We start from the raw sequence: 19,082 nt of genomic DNA, 5'->3' as shown, positions 1-19,082 counted from the left end.
ATTTGCGCAGCGGTCTTTCTAACGCCATTTTTTTGGAAAAATGTACGAAAAATTATATTTCACTGCATTTAAAAAGACTAAGCAGTAAAGTTAGCCCATTTTTTTGGTATATTGCAAAAGATGAGGTCACGGTGAGTAAATAGATACCCAACATGTTACGGTTTAAAATTTCGCACACCCGCGGAATGGCGACAAACTACGGTCAATAAAAATCTCCATAGGCGATACTTTAAAAAAATTTAACGGTTACCAATTTAGAGTTAGAGAGTAGCTCTTTTTTTTTTAATTATTGTTTTCACTCTAGTGATCGCGGCGATACCTCACATGTGTGGTTTGAACATCGATTTCATTTGCGGGCGCGACTTCTGGATACGTTTTTTTTGTGCGTGAGCTTATGGCGTTGGGGGCGGCTAAAAATGTTTTTTTTCCTATTTATTTTATTTATTTATTTTAATTTTACCACAGGTTTTTTTTTTTTTTTGTCCAAATGTCCAAAAAATGTAGGTGGTAGCAAAGCAGCAGCGATCAATTATACTTCCTTTTGGTCACACGGTCACATCATAGTGCCATCTTCTGTGACACACTAATGAAAAAAGGGCATCCAAGAGGCACTGGGATTTGGATATGAGTTTAATCAAGGCAGTGAGAGGGCAATAAACATTTGAAGAGCCCCCTGGCTCAGGTTAGACTGCTCACAACAGGCAAGGTTTCACTACTGTTGGTATTCCAGAAGGTTATCAGGAAAAGACATGCATATATGGAAGAAGCGCCAGACAAAAAAATAAGAGTCCAAATTAATTTGTCTGGCGATCCTTCCACATATGCACATCCTCTTTCATACAAACCCTGTCGTTCCCTAGAGTTGGAATTTTGGGAAGGGAATGGGTTAAACTTTTACTTGCAAATTGCGACATCGCAAAGTCCTGAGGTATGTCAGTATATATGCAGACATAGGCAGATCCATCATTTCTTCTGCTGACATGACATGAAACCATTCCTCTGTGGCATAAGGTTTTGGGTATGGCATCCTTTCTTAAAATGATCCTAATTTTTGTGTAGCAATCCTTTTGATCTTATCTGAGACAGCTTTGCTGCAGGCTTCTTGGATGTGATGAGGCTTGACACGAGCAGTTTCATCATTATCCACCATTTTCTGTAAGAACTTCTTCACCTGTTAACTCTGCAATCTAAGTAAACTGGTGACCACATTTACACAATCAAGGTTGACTTGGCGTTCAAGGCTCACGCTAGTCAGGGAAAAGATTGCAAGCACTAAAATGACTCAATCCAATATTTTAATGTTATGTTCCAAGGCATTTTGCCATTCCAAAACATTAGCAACACATCAGTAAACAAATTTAACCAGGATTAATAGATGGTACATTTTCTTTCACTGACATGGTCCACTGCAGCTTAGTTTTCAGGCAAGAATATGGAAAAAATGCCAGCACATTTTAGATCCATTCAAATAATACTTCTTCCCCTTTACCTTCAGGTTAATAGCTTTCATCAAATTTGGGAACCTATATTTATTAATTGTCAAAGTCTGGGTGACTGATTTGTGGGTTAAAATTGTGGATTAAAATTGCTGTGGGTTAAAAATTTTCTTGCGAACTGTGACATCTCATATACAGAGGTATAGAAGTTGGTAAAAGTGGTACAGACATTGGACATCATTTCTTCAGTTTAGATGTCGGTGTGCAGTTTCCTCTTTTTTGTTGATCCACAAATTGTTCCTCCAAAGGGTATGGTTCAATTCAACAGGAATTGTGAATATGGCATCTTTTCTAAATTGTTTCCTAATTTTTTTTATACTTTGTAGCATTCAGTGGCAAAGTGCCTGGAACAGATGCAGTAGACTTCTTTTTTGCTGGTCTATATCTTCTCCACAAACTGTGTAAGGCCTTCCTCCTTTTTGTAGACATTTAGGATTAATTTCCTTATCATTTCTGGAAATATGTGTAGGGTTCATCTGAGAATCCTTTTGACTCCAACCAAAAGATCATAGTTTTATGACGTCTGATGTAATACTATACAGAAGCTGTTTACACAAAAAGTTGTATTTTTATTACTAGAGACAACTGCACTACCCAACTTAACTTCTACTGTGAGTCTGACACTCATAGGTGCCACCAGCAATTTAATGCTTTCTTGTTGGTCCTTGTGCCTTTGGACATGCAACTGATTAGCTTGTACCAGCTGGGTGATTCGCTCCTCAATAGTAAGAGAGGTATTGTAATGTAAATGCATACAAAGATGCTAGTTCAAGCTCTAGGCATCTTAAGAGATTTCATACACTGGTGCTTGAAATACAAATTCCAGTGAACACCTATATATTTGCTTCCTTTATTAGAACAAAAATAACTTAAGGGTTTTCTGGCATGCCACTTGGCTTGGTACATGCACGTTGCTTTGAGAACTGGTAAAATTTATATTTTTTGTTTTAGTTTGTTTTTAAGTTAAATGTTAAAGTGTATATTCTGTAGTGTACCAATAGGAACAGAATGCACAAAAGCAGTAATATTTAGATGTTCATTCACAGGAAACTGTGACCACACCATAGACATTGAACATCAGTTTAACCACTTAAGCCCAGGAAGATTTTACCCCCTTCCTGACCAGGGGGTATTTTGCGATTTGGCACTGCGTGACTTTAACGGACAATTGCGCGGTCGTGCGATGCTGTACCTAAACAAATTTGACGTCCTTTTTTTCCCACAAATAGAGCTTTCTTTTGATGGTATTTGATCACCTGTGAGATTTTTTGATCATGCGCTATAATCAAAAAAAGAGCGACAATTTTGCAAAAATAACAATATTTTTCACATTTTTATATATGAAATTCCCCCCCCCCCCAAAAATGTAAAAATCAAATTTTTTTTAAATTTTTGGCCAATTTGTTTTCTGCTACCTATGTTTGGTAAAAAAAATCACAATAAGCGTATTTTGATTGGTTTGCGCAAAAGTTATTGCGTTTACTAAGGGAAAGATTTTTGTCATTTTTGTTGTTTTTTTTTAACGAGTAATGGCGGCGAACTGCAATTTTTTTTGCGGGACTGCGACATTGCGGCAGACAGATCGGACCCTTGACTGACATTTTTGACACTTTTGGGGGTACCAGTGACATTACTACAGTAATCAGTGCTATACATATGCACTGTTACTGTAAAAATGACACTGGCAGGGAAGGGGTTAACTTTATTGGAGAGGGAGGGGTTAAGTGTGTCCCTAGGGGCGTGCTTCTAGCTGTGCAGGGATGTGGCTGTGTGTGTAACAGCACAGATCAATGGTCCTACATAGCAGGACCGTTAGATCAGTGCTTTTACGCAGGGAAGAATGATAGGCGGCTTTGTTTACATTAGCCGCCTGCCTTTCTCCCTTCACAGCTGACGATCGCCAGTGACCGGCGGACATCGGGTCCGCCGGTCACACGCACGGAGGTGTCCGTGAACGAGCCGAGGCGGGATCGCGCCTCCGGCGGCGCTCGCTCGCCCACTATTGGCTCCCAGGCTAGTGACGTACCGGTGGGGCTGACCTGGCCGGCAACCGGGTAACATAAGCTAAATATGTTCAGAGATCATTATTGACATGCACATCCATGTGTGTGCACAGGTTTGTGATACAAATGTACCACAATTTCACCATGCTCATGTCCTTTTCCTTTAGTAAATAAGGCCTAGTGTGTCCACGTATATAGAGGTTATAGAAAAGAATCAACCCCTTTAAAATAATCACATTTTGTTGCTTTGCAGCCTGAAATGAAGACAGACACAGCTTTTGTTTTATCCAGCTTTATTTAACTTATAACATTCAAGTTAAAGATATAACACCAAGCTATATTGGAAAAAGGATCACCCCCTTTTGTCATTATTTTGTTCTACCACCTGTTGCTTTAATTACAGTCTGTTGGGATATGTCTCTACGAACTTTGCACATCTAAACTTTGCACTATTTGCCAGCTCTTCTTTGCAGAACTGCTCAAGTTCAGTTAAATTTGATGGTGACGGTTTGTGGAGTACAGTCTACAAGTCATTCCACAGATTTTCAATGGGGTTTAAGTCTGGTCTCTGACTAGGCCATGCAAGGAAATTCACCCTTTTCTCCTTCAATCACTGTGTGGTCATTTTTGCTGTGTGCTTTGGATCATTTTCATATTGGAAGGTGAACCTTTTATCCATTGACAACTTTCTGGCAGAGGGCAGAAGATTTTCCTCAAGAGTTTGATGGCATTGTTCCCCCATCCAATCTTCCTTCTATCCTGACAAGTGCTACAGTCCCTGCTGCAGAGAAACTCCCCCATAATAGGATACTAGCACCTCCATTGTTTACTTTAGAAATAGTGTTTTTTGGATGGGGATCCGTATTGGATTTCCACCAGACATATTGTTTGGTGTTGAGGCCAAATAATTACATTTTTAGTCTCTTCTGACCATAACACCTTTTGCACATGGTCTCAGAATCTTCAAGGTGCGTTCTGGCTTGGCTCAGTCGTGACTACATGTGGCCTTTCTTGAGGAGTGTTTTTTGTCTTACAACTCTCTCATGCACTAACATTTGTGGAGAATTTGTGACTTTTTTTTATAAATTCTTGCAACTGTTTCAGAGTTGCTGTAGGCCTCTTGGTAGCCTCTCTGACCAGTTTCCTCCTGGCTCTTTCAACCTGTTTGGAGTAATGTCCTGATCTAGGGAGAGTCTGTGTTGTACAAAATACCTTCCACTTCCTAATAATAGACTTCACTGTGCTTCGAGCCATCGATAAAGACTTTGAATTTTTTTTTTTATTTGTACCCATCTCCTTACTTATGCCTGTCCACAACTTAATCCTGGAGATCTTTTGACAGTGGCTTGCCACCCATATAGTTGATTGTTCACTTCATTTGCACTACCAGGGATGGCTCCAGGAAAGCTCTTTTCATGCTGAGCTAATCAAAATGACCACAGCTGATCACAGTTGAAAGTCAAATGGCTTTCTGTGCCATTAAGAAGGTGATTAGCTACACCTGATTGAGTTTTCAAAGCAATACAATTTTATTATTTTAAAAGGGAATATTCTTTTCTCTACCCACTATACCTGCTTCCATTAGAACATTATTTTCCTTGTATTTTGTCATGACAGATTATCTTTACAATGTCTTTAACATAAACCATGATATTTACATTATATATTTATTAATCATGTTAACACATGATTGGAGTAAAGCATCAATGGAGTAACCCTGTTTCTTACCCCTTAGACCCTGTTACCTTGCAGGATATACAAATCTAACCTGATCATCTTCTCTGCATAGGTTTCAGATATGTGAAAGAAAATAGGGTGCGCTAACCATACAATTATGGGGCAGCACTGAAATGGGGAAAATAAATGTGAAAAAGGTATAGTGCGCTCAACACAATCATAAATATTAAACATATGACATCTGGGATGACCCAAATATTATGGTGATCTTCATACAGTGTGAAAAACCATATGTGAAAATTCTTTATGAAAAAACATATAATTTATAACAATCGTGAAAAATATATATAAAGTCCTCCAATTGATCCAGATAATCTCAAATAGCCAAAGATCAAGCTTCCATCAATAGTGCATCTTCAATCTTGCTAATCTAAGACCGATATGTGAGGGTGAAAAAGAAGAAATAGACTCTTACCAGATAGCTCTAAACAGTGAGCCTTATTGGTGAATAGGCACTTTTCACTCGTGACACCTCGTGGTGGTGCAAAGTTCTTACCAGAAGTATCTAGAGGGTAGGCATAAACCACTGTTGTTTATACAGGATGCACCAGATAGAGGGTATCCAATGGCGGCTTCAATGTCTGCAGCAGTCTGAGAAGTGGTGGATTAAGTTGCACTTAGCTGTGCTGAAAAAAGTACCTGCATGCACTAAAAAAAAAGTAGCAGCCTATAGGATGTAGGCGCTGTTCAGATTGAAATTTTACAACCAGCTTTTTTGTCAAAATTTGATTAAAAGTTTCACTTTTGCTGAGTGAAGAGGTGTCAGCAGGGCCACTTACAGCTTGTTTTTTTGCTAATTCAGCAGGAATCGGCTAATAGTCGAACATTGTATGGACACTTTTTCATCTGTTTCAGCAGAAAAGTATGGAATACTATCAGAAGATCATATTAGAATATATAAATTGATAACACATTAAATATAAAATTAAACTTTGTGTGCTCATGTCCCAAGGGAGACATCAGGGATAAAAATTCTGCACAGAAGGGGATGTCACAGATTTCGAGAAGATCTACAGTAAATATAGCATTATAAAGTGCTTGAAGCAACCCAGTGATAAGGATATAAAGCTGATAGACAATTGAACTAATATTACCTTACTGCACAACTGGGATGTACAATAGCATTATCCTAAGAAGTTGCCTGGGTGACAAGGAGATATAAAGCCCACATATATCTGAATGTCATGCCATGGCTATTACTACAGAGAATACGAAAAAAAAAAAAATTGAAAAAAAAAGAAGAAAATCAACTAGGATATATAGAACATTGAACAGAAAATAGATTTAACAATTATATTTTTTTGCATATTAATTCTTTATGATTCACATGACTGGGGGCAGGACAAGTATTCTTTGCCTACATACTTTGTGATACGAGGTGTCCCTCATTCTAATTTCAGAAAATTGAAAGGTATGGTAATTGGTATGCTCTAGCAATACCTGGAATCATTGAACGCGTAGCCTGTGTTTCCTGTATATTACTATGCCACCTAATTGTACTACACTCTACAAAACAATACATTGTGCCTCTTCTGCAACAAATAAACACATACATATACGATGTAAAATTATTTTTATTTCAACACCAGGGGGAGCTATTGATCTGTCAGTCAGCTTATTTATTATAACACTATAAATCATTTAAACTCAAGAGGTTCCACTTGGACTTTTGATATACAGTATGTACATTATGACAGCATGAGCAATTCTTTCAGCATTATATGTATTCTTGCCTGTGTTTATTAGTAATAGTACACCACCAAATATACCAGTGTTTTGTTTGAATGTTCCAGTTTTAGGACTGCAAAACAGAAAGAGCTTACCATGTAGGGCAAAGTGACAGTGTTTCTGCAAATGCCCCCCCAAACTCCTTTGTATTTATTACCACTTCTGGACTGGAAGATTTTCCCCCTTAATGACCAGGCCATATTTTGCAATTAGGCACTGCGTTACTTTAACGGACAATTGCCCGGTCGTGAGATGCTGTACCCAAATAAAATTGATGTCCTTTTTTCCCACAAATAGAGCTTTCTTTTGGTGGTATTTGATCTGTGCGATTTTTATTTTTTGCGCTATAAACAAAAAAATAGCGACAATTATTGAAAAAAAAAAAAAAAAACAATATTTTTCACTTTCTGCTATATAACATTCTCGGAAAAAAAAAATCTAATTTTTTTTTAACATTTTAGGCCAATTTGTTTTCTGCTACATATTTTTGGTAAAAAAAAATTGCAATAAGCGTATTTTGATTGGTTTGCGCAAATGTTATCGCGTCTACTAACTACGACAAAGATTTATGTCATTTTTATTGGGTTTTTTTTACTAGTAATGGCGGCTATCTGCGATTTTTATCGGGACTGCCACATTGCAGCGGACAGATCGGACCCCTAACTGACATTTTTTACACTTTTGGGGGGACCAGTGACATTATTACAGTAATCTGTGCTAAAAATATGCACTGCTACTGTAATAATGACACTGGCAGGGAAGGGGTTAACACTGTGGGTGATCAAGGAGTTAAATGTGAGCCTAGGGGAGTGATTCTAACTTGGGGGGTGTGGCTTGTGAAATGATCACAGAGACCTGTGCTCCTATATAGAAGGATCACAGGCACTCTGTGATTATTTTAGAGAGAAGAACGGTCAGCTGTGTTTGCAACAGCTGACCTTTCTACTCTCTCAGCGGGGAACGATTGCGGGTGTCAGGCACAACATTCTCACCTCGTCCATCTAGACTGGTCACTAGAGCTTCTTCTACAGGCTCTGACCCATCACTTCCCTCCTCTGATAGTGATGCTTTATTAGGATCTATAGAGGGACAACACTGGCCTGGTTTTCTACAGGAAGGAACCTCGTGATTGGATGCCTTTGGGTGATGTCCTGTTGAGTCAATTTGGCTTTGTACTCCCACAAGACAGACATTTGGCTTTACATTTCATTTATCTGGTAAGCAGCTGTGATGTCGGTGGTGGTCTCTCTTTGATTGCCATAGGGGGTCTCTCTTGAGGTTGTTTTTCTCCTGGTCATTTCGATATTCCTCACACATTATTTGCTCCTTCTGGTAAGCAGTTCGGACTTATGGGTGATGGTCTCCACTATTTATCACCTTTATAAAATTCAATTCTAATGCATGTCTGGTAAGCAGCTTGTATCGGTGGTGGTACCTATCCTGGCAGCACATACTGCAGCGGATTACACTTTGGGTGTCGATTGAATTATGCAGTATTATGCTATGGAATCTGTTATCTCCTTACATGCATCTCGTATATGATTCCTGAGCTTCCCTGGATATTTGATGATTTATCCAGAAGTCGCTCCTGCTTGGATTCGTTTTTCTTTGATCTGGGCAATTTATTTATTTCCATCTGGTAAGGAGTTTGCACATCCAATGGCCTCTTCCAGCATTTTTTATTTATTTTCAAAGGACTTCACATAGACTTTGTGTTTTTTATATATTATTTATTATCATTTAATGGACTTCTGCACTTATATGATTGGAAGTTTCTGTGGTATTCACACAATTTATGTATGGTGTATTTTGTGTAAGTATCTTTGTGTATGGTTCATGATTGTTCACTTTATCACCTTTAATATTTTTGGTTAAATATTATTCAGTGTTTAGCGCAACTTACCTTTATTTATTCTGCTAGTTGTTTGTCGCAATTTAAGTTGATGCTCACCTATTTAGGAGCCTAGCGCAGTTATCCCCCCCTATTTTCCAATCGGAGCTGCCTGCCTTGTGCATCGGAGTGGGAGCGCACTGCCCACAGCATGCTCTCGCCCCCTAGCTGCAGGCACGCGACCAACGTAGGTCTACGTCGTTTCGTGCAGGAGAGACGCACTGCCGCAGTAAATTGTTGGCGGGTGGTTGGGAACCAGTTAAGTTATGTGACAGTGCTCTGTTCTAGAGATTGCCCGCTAGTCCCAAGCCGAGGGGAGGAAGCCATATGCTACTTTATACTCATAACCGCAGGGTAGTGTGGAAAGCTGTGATAAAGGAAGGAGCAACAGGGTAGTTCTTATAAAGCAAGCTTAAGGCGGTTGAGGTAGGGTGGGGTTATTGTAGAGACATCGTCATTTGCACTGTTTGGGCAAGGTGACATGGTCTGTAACCAGATGATCTTAGTTTCTGAGGACATTCCCTGGGGGAGAATGAGGAAGGAGGGGTGAGTCTGTTCTCAGCTATGTCTGGGTTTATTGATGATGTCATATGCTGATATCATAAGATCTACCCAGTCACGCCCCTCTTGGCTTGCGTAAACTTTTTCACCGAGAGGGAAATCACCAGCTAATGGTGGACTGTAGGGACTCACCAGTAACAGGATGCCAAGGTCTGGTGAGTACAATTCAGAGAGTGGGGAATTTTGTGTGGAGGTGGTTTGTATTTTTTTTTTTTTTTGTTTTGGAAGGAGGGATGAATTTTCGTTTAGGAGGCTCTCTGTGCTTTTCTTTCTTTTTGGCCTCTACACTCTTGCATGTTACATATTCTTATCCCCCTTAGCAATGTAGGTTCAGTTAATAATAAACCATACACCTTTAACCACGCAGATTTACTGCGGCATGGCGGCTCGGCTGAGCATAATCACGTAGATCTATGTGATTATGTGCACGTGGATTCAGCGGCGCACACCCGATGTGATTAGACACAGCGGAAGCCAGACCCCGGGAGGAGCGGGCTTGATCGCCGCTGGCCTCCCACTATCTTCAGCTAGAATTACACAAGAGCCGCCTGCCTATGTAAACAAAGCAGGCAGCTTTTCTGTCAGAGAGGCAGGGAAAGAGCGTGTGATTCAGCTAAGCTGAATCACCAATCTCTCTGCCTCTGTCCAACCCATCCCCCCACACAGCTAGTAAGCACAAAAGGGAACACATTTAACCCCTTGATCACCCCCCAGTGTTAACCCCTTCCCTGCCAGTGTCATTTATACAGTAACAGTGCATATTATTTAACACTGATTACTGTATTAATGTCACTGGTCCCCAAAAAATGTCAAAAATGTCAGTTAGGTGTCCAATCTGTCCACCGCAATGTCGCAGTCCCAATAAAAATTTGCTGATCGCCGCCGTTACCAATAAAAATAAATAAATAAAAAGTCAATAAATCTATCCCGTAGTTTGTAAATGCTATTACTTTTGTGCAAAACAATTAAAATAAGCTTTTTGGGATTTTTTTAACAAAAATATGTAGCAGAATACAAATTGGCCTAAAATGCTAAAAAAATTTAAATTTTTATTGGAAATGTTTTATAGCAGAAAGTAAAAAATATTGTGTTTTTTTCAAAATTGTTGCTTTTTTTTTGTTTATAGCGCAAAATCTAAAAACCGCAGGGGTGATCAAATACCACCAAAAGAAAGCTCTATTTGTGGGGAAAAAAGGACATCAATTGTATTTGGGTACAGCGTCGCACGTCCGCGCAATTTTTTGTTAAAGTAACTCAGTGCTGAATCACAAAAAATGGCCTGGTCATTAAGGGGTAAAACCTTCCGGAGCTGAAGTGGTTAAAGGGAGTGCTCTTAATCTCAGCTTGTTACCTGTGTAAAAGGCACCTGTCCACAGAAGCAATCAATCAAGCAATCAAATTCCAATCTCTCCACCATGGCCAAGACCAAAGAGCTGTCCAAAGGTGTCAAGGACAAGATTGTAGTACTACACAAGGCTGGAATGGGCTACAAGACCATTGCCTAGCAGCTTGGTGAGAGGGTGACAACAGTTGGTGTAATTATTTGCAAATGGAAGAAACACAAAATAACTGTCAATCTCCCTTGTTCTGGGGCTCCATACAAGATCTCACCTCATGGAATTTAAATGATCATGAGAACAGTGAGGAATTAGCCCAGAACTATACGGGAGAATCTTGTCAATGATATCAAGGCAGCTAGGATCATAGTCACCAAGAAAACAATTGGTAACACACTACACTGTGAGGGATTGAAATCCTGGGCTCACAATGTGCCCCTGCTCAGGAAATCACATGTACAGGCCAGTCTAAAGTTTGCTAATGAACAGCTGAAAAATTCAAAGGAGAACTGGTAGGAAGTGTTGTGATCAGAGGAGACCAAAATCAAGTTCTTTAACATCAACTCAACTCGCCGTGTTTGGAGGAGGAGGAATTCTGCCTATGACCCCAAGAACATTAGCCCCACCATCAAACATGGAGGTTGAAGCATTATGCTTTGGGGATGTTTTTCTGCAAAGGGGACAGGACAACTTCACCGCATCAAAGGGATGATGGACGGAGCCATGTACTGTGGAATCATGGATGAGAACCTCCTTTCCTCAGCCAGAGCATTGAAAATGGGTCGTGGATGGTTATTCCAGCATGACAATGACCCAAAACACACAGCCAAGGCAACAAAGGAGTGGCTCAAGAAATAGTACCTTAAAGTCCTGAAGTGGCCTAGCCAATCTCCAGACCTTAATAGAAACATAGAATGTGTCGGCAGATAAGAACCATTTGGCCCATCTAGTCTGCCCAATATATCTGAATCCTATGAATAGTCCCTGGCCCTATCTTATATGAAGGATAGCCTTATGCCTATCCCATGCATGCTTAAACTCCTTCACTGTATTTGCAGCTACCACTTCTGCAGGAAGGTTATTCCATGCATCCACTACTCTCTCAGTAAAGTAATACTTCCTCATATTACTTTTAAACCTTTGCCCCTCTAATTTAAAACTGTGTCCTCTTGTGGTAGTTTTTCTTCTTTTAAATATGCTCTCCTCCTTTACCGAGTTGATTCCCTTTATGTATTTAAAAGTTTCTATCATATCCCCTCTGTCTCTTCTTTCTTCCAAGCTATACATGTTAAGGTCCTTTAACCTTTCCTGGTAAGTTTTTTCCTGCAATCCATGTACTAGTTTAGTAGCTCTTCTCTGAACTCTCTCTAGAGTATCTATATCCTTCTGGAGATATGGCCTCCAGTACTGCGCACAATACTCCAAGTGAGGTCTCACCAGTGTTCTGTACAGCGGCATAAGCACTTCTCTCTTTCTACTGCTTATACCTCTCCCTATACATCCAAGCATTCTGCTGGCATTTCGTGCTGCTCTATTACATTGTCTTCCCACCTTTAAGTCTTCTGAAATAATTACTCCTAAATCCCTTTCCTCAGATACTGAGGTCAGGACTGTGTCAAATATTCTATATTCTGCCCTTGGGTTTTTACGTCCCAGGTGCATTATCTTGCACTTATCCACATTAAATTTCAGTTGCCAGAGTTCTGACCATTTTTCTAGTTTTCCTAAATCCTTTTCCATTTGGCGTTTCCCTCCAGGAACATCAACCCTGTTACATATCTTTGTGTCATCAGCAAAAAGACAAACCTTACCATCGAGGCCTTTTGCAATATCACTTATGAAGATATTAAACAAAATTGGTCCCAGTACAGATCCCTGAGGTACCCCACTGGTAACATGACCTTGTTCTGAATGTTCTCCATTGACTACAACCCTCTGTTGTCTGTCACTCAGCCACTGCCTAATCCACTCAACAATATGGGAGTCCATGCTCAATGACTGCAGTTTATTGATAAGTCTTCTATGTGGGACAGTGTCAAAAGCCTTACTAAAATCTAGATATGCAATGTCTACTGCACCTCCACCGTCTATTATTTTAGTCACCCAGTCAAAAAAGTCTATAAGATTTGTTTGACATGATCTCCCTGAAGTAAACCCATGTTGTTTTTCATCTTGCAATCCATGGGATTTAAGATGTTCCACAATCCTATCCTTTAATAGGGTTTCCATTAATTTGCCTACTATTGATGTCAGACTCACTGGTCTATAGTTGCTCGATTCCTCCCTACTACCTTTCTTGTGAATGGGCACGACATTTGCCAATTTCCAATCTTCCGGGACGACTCCTGTTGCTAATGATTGGTTAAATAAATCTGTTAATGGTTTTGCCAGCTCACCACTAAGCTCTTTTAATAATTTTGGGTGTATCTCATCAGGACCCTGTGACTTATTTGTCTTCACTTTAGACAGCAATCTTAGAACGTCTTCCTCTGTAAAGACACATGCATCAAACGATTCATTAGTCATCCTTTCAAGTGGAGGTCCTTCTCCTTCTTTTTCTTCTGTAAAAACTGAACAGAAGTATTCATTAAGGCAGTCGGCTAGCCCTTTATTCTCTTCTACATACCTTCCGTCCTTTGTTTTTAATTTAGTTATTCCTTGTTTTAATTTCCTTTTTTCATTTATATATCTGAAGAATGTCTTATCCCCCTTTTTCATAGACTGAGCTAGTTTTTCTTCTGCCTGCGCTTTAGAAGTTCTTATAACTTGCTTGGCCTCTTTCTGCCTAATCTTGTAGATTTCCTTATCTTCATTGCTCTGGGTTTTTTTATAATTACAAAATGCTAGCTTTTTATTTTTAATGATTTGGGCCACTTCTGCTGAGTACCACAGTGGTCTCTTCCTTTTTTTGCTTTTACTGACAAGTCTAATGCACTTTTCTGTTGCCTTCAATAATGCACCTTTTAAGTAGTCCCATTTCTCCTGGACTCCATGTAATCCGTTCCAGTCTGATAAGGACTCATTTATGACTAATTTCATTTTTGAAAAGTCTGTTTTTCTAAAATCTAAAACTTTTGTTTTTGTGTGGTGCGACTCTTTCACAGTTCTTATATTAAACCACACTGACTGGTGATCACTGGATCCCAAGGTTTCGCCTACAATGACATCATATACCGAATCCCCATTTGTGAATACCAGATCCAAAATGGCCTCCCTCCGGGTTGGCTCCTCAACCACTTGTTGCAGAGACAACCCCAGTAGGGAATTTAGAATATCTGTACTCCTGGTAGAACTTGCTATTTTGGTTTTCCAGTTTATATCTGGAAGATTGAAATCTCCCATAATGATAACTTCTCCTTTCATTGTCATTTTAGCTATTTCTTCAACTAGTAGATCATCTAGTTCTTTAACTTGACCAGGTGGTCTATATATCACACCTACACGAGTTACTGCATGATTAGCAAACTGCAACGTAACCCAAACTGACTCTATGTTGGCCTCACCAACTTGTATTAGGTTAGATTTAATGCTATCTTTCACATACAGGGCCACTCCTCCTCCTTTCTTGCCTTCTCTGTCTCTTCTGTATAAAGAGTACCCTGGTATGGTTTGTGAAAGTCAAGCTACGCAGCTTCTTTCAGGCAAGGGGACGCCAGCAAGTGTGTGCCAGGAAGAGGGAACTCAGGAGACTGCAACGTCAGATGCAGTCCCTGCAGGACCTTCACCACTGCGGCTGGGACGTTAGGCAGGACCTGGAGGACACCAAGAAGAGCCTGAAAGGACACTTCGAGGAAGAATCCAGGCACCTCGTCTTCCGTTCCAAGGTGGAGAATCTTGAGAAAGGTGAGAAATGTAACTCTTTCTTTTTCAGGAAACTTCACTCAGGACACACTCCCTTGTCTGAGCTGCGGGACGAGACCGGAACACTCCAGAAGGGGAAGGAGGCTGTGATGCAAGTGGTCAGCGACTACTACACCAACCTCTACTCCCCGAAAGAAACAGATACGGCTGAGGCCGACAGGTTCTTGTCAGGTATCACTAGCCAAATTGATCCTGCAGGTATGTCGGCAATCAACGCCCCCTTGGCGCTGGAGGAACTGCACTCTGCCGTCAGATCCTTTAGGCAAGGCAGGACCCCGGGCTGCGACGGTCTCCCAGCGGAGCTCTATGTAGCGCTGTGGGATCTCGTTGGCCCGGACCTGCTCGAGCTGTACGAGGAGATGGTGGTGGAGGGCACAATGCCTCCGTCGCTGAGGGAGGGGATGATCACGATTTTGTATAAGCGTAAGGGGGAGAGAGGGGATCTGAAAAATTGGCGTCCCATCTCTCTCTTGAACGTGGACTACAAAATCCTCGCCAAGGTTCTGGCCAACAGGCTGAAATCTGTCATCGGACAGATCATCCACCCGGATCAGACTTGTGGCATTCCTGGTCGCAGGATTGCGGACAGCCTTGCGCTTGTCCGGGACACGGTCCAGTACATTCGAGGCCGCCGTGTGCACGCGGCCCTGGTCAGTCTTGACCAGGAAAAGGCCTTTGACCGTGTCTCCCATGAGTTTATGTGCAGAGCTCTGCGCAGGTTTGGTCTTGGGGACATGTTTTGTTCGTATGTGAATGTGATGTACAATGACATTTGTAGTACGGTGTTGGTGAATGGCTGGAAAACTGACCCTTTCCCTGTTCTCTCTGGGGTCAGACAAGGCTGCCCTCTCTCACCTCTGCTTTTTGTTTGCTGTATAGAGCTCTTTGCCGAATGCATCCGACAGAACCCAGAGATCAGAGGGATCACCGCACCGGGACCGGACAGAAGGGTTGTCAAGTGCTCACTCTACATGGACGACGTAACGGTGTTCTGTGCTGACCAGCGCTCCATCGACTCGCTCGTCCAGACCTGTGAGGACTTCGGCAAAGCTTCAGGGGCAAAAGTCAACTGCGGGAAGTCAGAGATCATGCTCTTCGGAAAGTGGTTCCTGCCTTCTTCTGCATCAATCCCTTTCAGCATCAAGGCGGACTTCATCAAAATTCTTGGAGTTTGGTTTGGAGCTGAGGGCGCAGCCCTGAAGTCTTGGGAGGAGAGACTGTCCAAGATGAGACAAAAGTTTGGACTATGGAGCCTCAGAGAACTCACCATCGAAGGGAAAACACTGGTACTCCGCAGCGAGATCCTCCCTGTGTTGCAGTACCTCGCCCAGGCCTGGCCCCCCCGGGTCAACACCTGCAAGGCCATCACCAGGGCGGTGTTCCACTTCATCTGGGGCTCCAAGATGGACAGAGTGAAGCGTGCAGTCATGTTCAAGGAACCCCTCAAGGGCGGTAAGGGCGTGCCCGACATCGCAACGTTACTGGGGGTGTTCTTTGCCTGCAACTGCATCCGCAGAACTTTGATTGACAGAACTTCGGACTCTGGAGGCAACTCCATGTCCCGTTTTTTCCTCCTGCCTCTCTGGAGGTCCCTTGGATGGGACAAATGGGACAGCTCCATCCCCTACAACTGGGACACTCCTTGGTACTACTTGGACACTTTCAAGTTCATCAAGGAGCTGGGGCTACATGGAGTTAAGCCCGACTTGTGGAAGCCAAAAACTATCTACAAGTTGATCAGAGCATCGGACATTGCTGAGACTGTTCCAGGCCTCCCTTCAGCCACCTGCAAAGTGGTCTGGAGGAATGTTTCTTCAAAGAGACTCACCAACAGGCATAAAGATCTGGCGTGGATGGCTGTCCAGGGGGGTTTGCCACTCAGGACATTTATGCATGCCAGAAACTTGTGCAGATACAGGCACTGCCCCTTTTGTATCATCCATGAGGAAACGTCTTTTCACGTTTTCTGGGAGTGCTCATTTGCACAGAGCCTGTTGAGGGCCTTGGAACCTGAACTGAGAGACTTTGTTCCACAGACTGCCATCACACATTTTGCTGTGCTGAATGGACTTTTTCATGGAACTTTTTCCCAGGAGGACATTGACAACGCCTGGCGGGTGTTGTGTTGCTTTAAGGACGCTTTATGGTGCGCCAGAAAGCGCCTTATCCACCAGCGGGAGAGGATGTCCATTGAGGACTGTCGCAGACTGGTCCACAGTCTGCTCAGAGACTATAACCTGATGGATCTCATGGAGGAAGAGGAGGTCTGAAGATTTCCCCTTCCCCCACTCTCCCTTGCGTGTCTTTGTCCATTCAATAAAGCTTCGGGCCTGTGATTTCATTCCCCTCCCCTTACCCCTCTCTCCCACCCCCCATCACACCTGTTGCTTTTTTGAAATGTTTATTATTTGATATCGTTTAAGGAATGCAACGTATAGATAACGTATTTTTCAGTTTCATGCTTTAGGGGTATTGCGGCGTCATGCATGATGTGATGGCACGGGGTATCCTTACTCCGCACAACACATCAGGCATCATACCGCAGAATGAATGTATGTGATTGAATGTATTTATTAGTATGACCGGAAATGTATTGTAATGTAGTGTACTTATGCGCTGCGTCGCAGTACAGGGGAGAATGTACCCCGACAAAAGTATTGTTTTTTGTATATCTTTTATGCAAATAAAGATTACATTTTCAACCCTGGTATGGTTATGTCCCAGTCATTTCTTTCATTAAACCATGTCTCCGTAACAGCCACTAAATCTACATTCTCAGATGCCATAATTGACCCAAGTTCATTGATTTTTTTACCTAAACTGCGAGCATTTGTAGACAGGACTCTGAGCTTATCATTTCTTAACCTCTGTGCTTCTGACCTGTTCTGGCATTGTTTCGGGGGGCAATTGGACTCTTGTAATTCCACTCTTTTGCCCCCCCTTCCTAGTTTAAATACTCTTTAGCAAATCCCATAGAAAATATGTGGAGGGAGCTGAAGGTTTGAGTTACCAAATGTCAGCATCAAAACCTTAATGACTAGGAGAGGATCTGCAAAGAGGAGTGGGAAAAAATCCCTCCTGAGATGTGTGCAAACCTGGTGGCCAACTACAGGAAATATCTGACCTCTGTGATTACCAACAAGAGTTTTGCCACCAAGTACAAAGTTATGTTTTGCAAAGGGATCAAATACTTATTTCTCTCATTATAATGCAAATCCATGTATAACTTTTTTGAAATGCATTTTTCTGGATTTTTTTTTTTGTTATTCTGTCTCTCCCCGTTAAAAAAAAAACTTCCATTTAAATTATAGACTGATCATTTCTTTGTCAGTGGGCAAACATACAAAATCAGCAGGGGATCAAATACTTTTTCCCCTCACTGTAAGTACCTGTAATAAATACAGTGGGGGAAATAATTATGTGACCCCCTACAGATTTTATAAGTTTGTCCACTTACAAATGAATTAAAGGTCTATAATTTTTATCATACAGTAGATGTATCTTAAATGATAGGGACAGAATATAAACCAAAAATCCAGAAAGAAAAAAAACACATAAAACAAATGATATAAATTAAGTTGCAGTTCAGTGAGAAAAATAAGTATTTGATCCCCAAGCAAAACTTGACTTAGTATTTGGTGGAGAAACCCTTGTTGGCAAGCAAAGAGGTAAGATATTTCTTGTAGTTGGTTACCAGGTTTGCACACATCTCAGGAGGGATTTTGGTCCACTCTTCTTTACAGATCTTCTCTAAGTACTTGACAACTCAAAGTTTCAGCTCCCTCCATACATTTTCTATAGGATTAAGGTCTGGACACTGACTAGGCCACTCCATGACCTTAATATGCTTCTTCTTGAGCCACTCTTTATTTCCTTGGCAGTATGTTTTGGGTCATTGTCATGCTGAAAGACCCATTCATGATCCATCTTCAGTGTTCTGACATAGGGAAGAAGGTCCTCATCTAGGATTTTACAATAAATGGCCCCGTCCATTGGCCCCTCAATGTAGCAAAGTTGGCCTGTACCTTTAGCAGAGATACAGCCCCAAAGCATAATGCTTCCACCTCTGTGCTTGACTGTAGGGACGGTGTTCTTAAGGTCATGGTCAGCATTTTTCTCCAAACACGGCGAGTCGAGTTAATGCCAAAGAGCCCAATTTTGGTCTCATCTGACCACAGCACTTTCTCCCAATCCTTCTCTGAATCATTTAGATGTTCATTGGCATGACTGTACGAGTGCCTTCTTGTTGAGGGGGATTTGCCATGTTTGGAGGAAGAAAATGCTGACTATGGCCCTAAAATCACCAGCCCTACAATCAAGCACAGAGATGGAAACATTATGCTTTGGGGCTGTTTCTCTGCTAAACAAACAGGCCAACTTTGCCGTCCTAATGTAAAAGATTTTTTTTTAACACATCAGCAGCCCCATGACATATATATTCCTGTCTGTGTCCCATTGGAGAGATTTG

The 19,082-nt window shown here is 41.5% G+C and overlaps 1 protein-coding gene across 1 annotated transcript; it reads left to right on the top strand.

The window, feature by feature from the left end:
- Window positions 1-14,454: 14,454 nt before the first annotated feature.
- On the top strand, window positions 14,455-16,899 carry LOC309549490 (uncharacterized protein; the record flags this gene model as incomplete). The annotated part of the gene is made up of 2 exons (XM_082249818.1): window positions 14,455-14,785; window positions 15,494-16,899. 2 exons carry the CDS (start codon window positions 14,455-14,457, stop codon window positions 16,882-16,884), a joined length of 1,722 nt encoding a protein of 573 aa, XP_082105944.1. The 3' UTR covers window positions 16,885-16,899.
- Between the last annotated feature and the right edge of the window lie 2,183 nt (window positions 16,900-19,082).

The sequence above is a fragment of the Pelophylax lessonae genome, assembly GCF_965119305.1.
Source record: "Pelophylax lessonae genome assembly, chromosome: 1".
Taxonomy (NCBI): Eukaryota; Metazoa; Chordata; class Amphibia; order Anura; family Ranidae; genus Pelophylax; species Pelophylax lessonae.
This window is presented reverse-complemented; position numbering and strand designations above follow the sequence as displayed.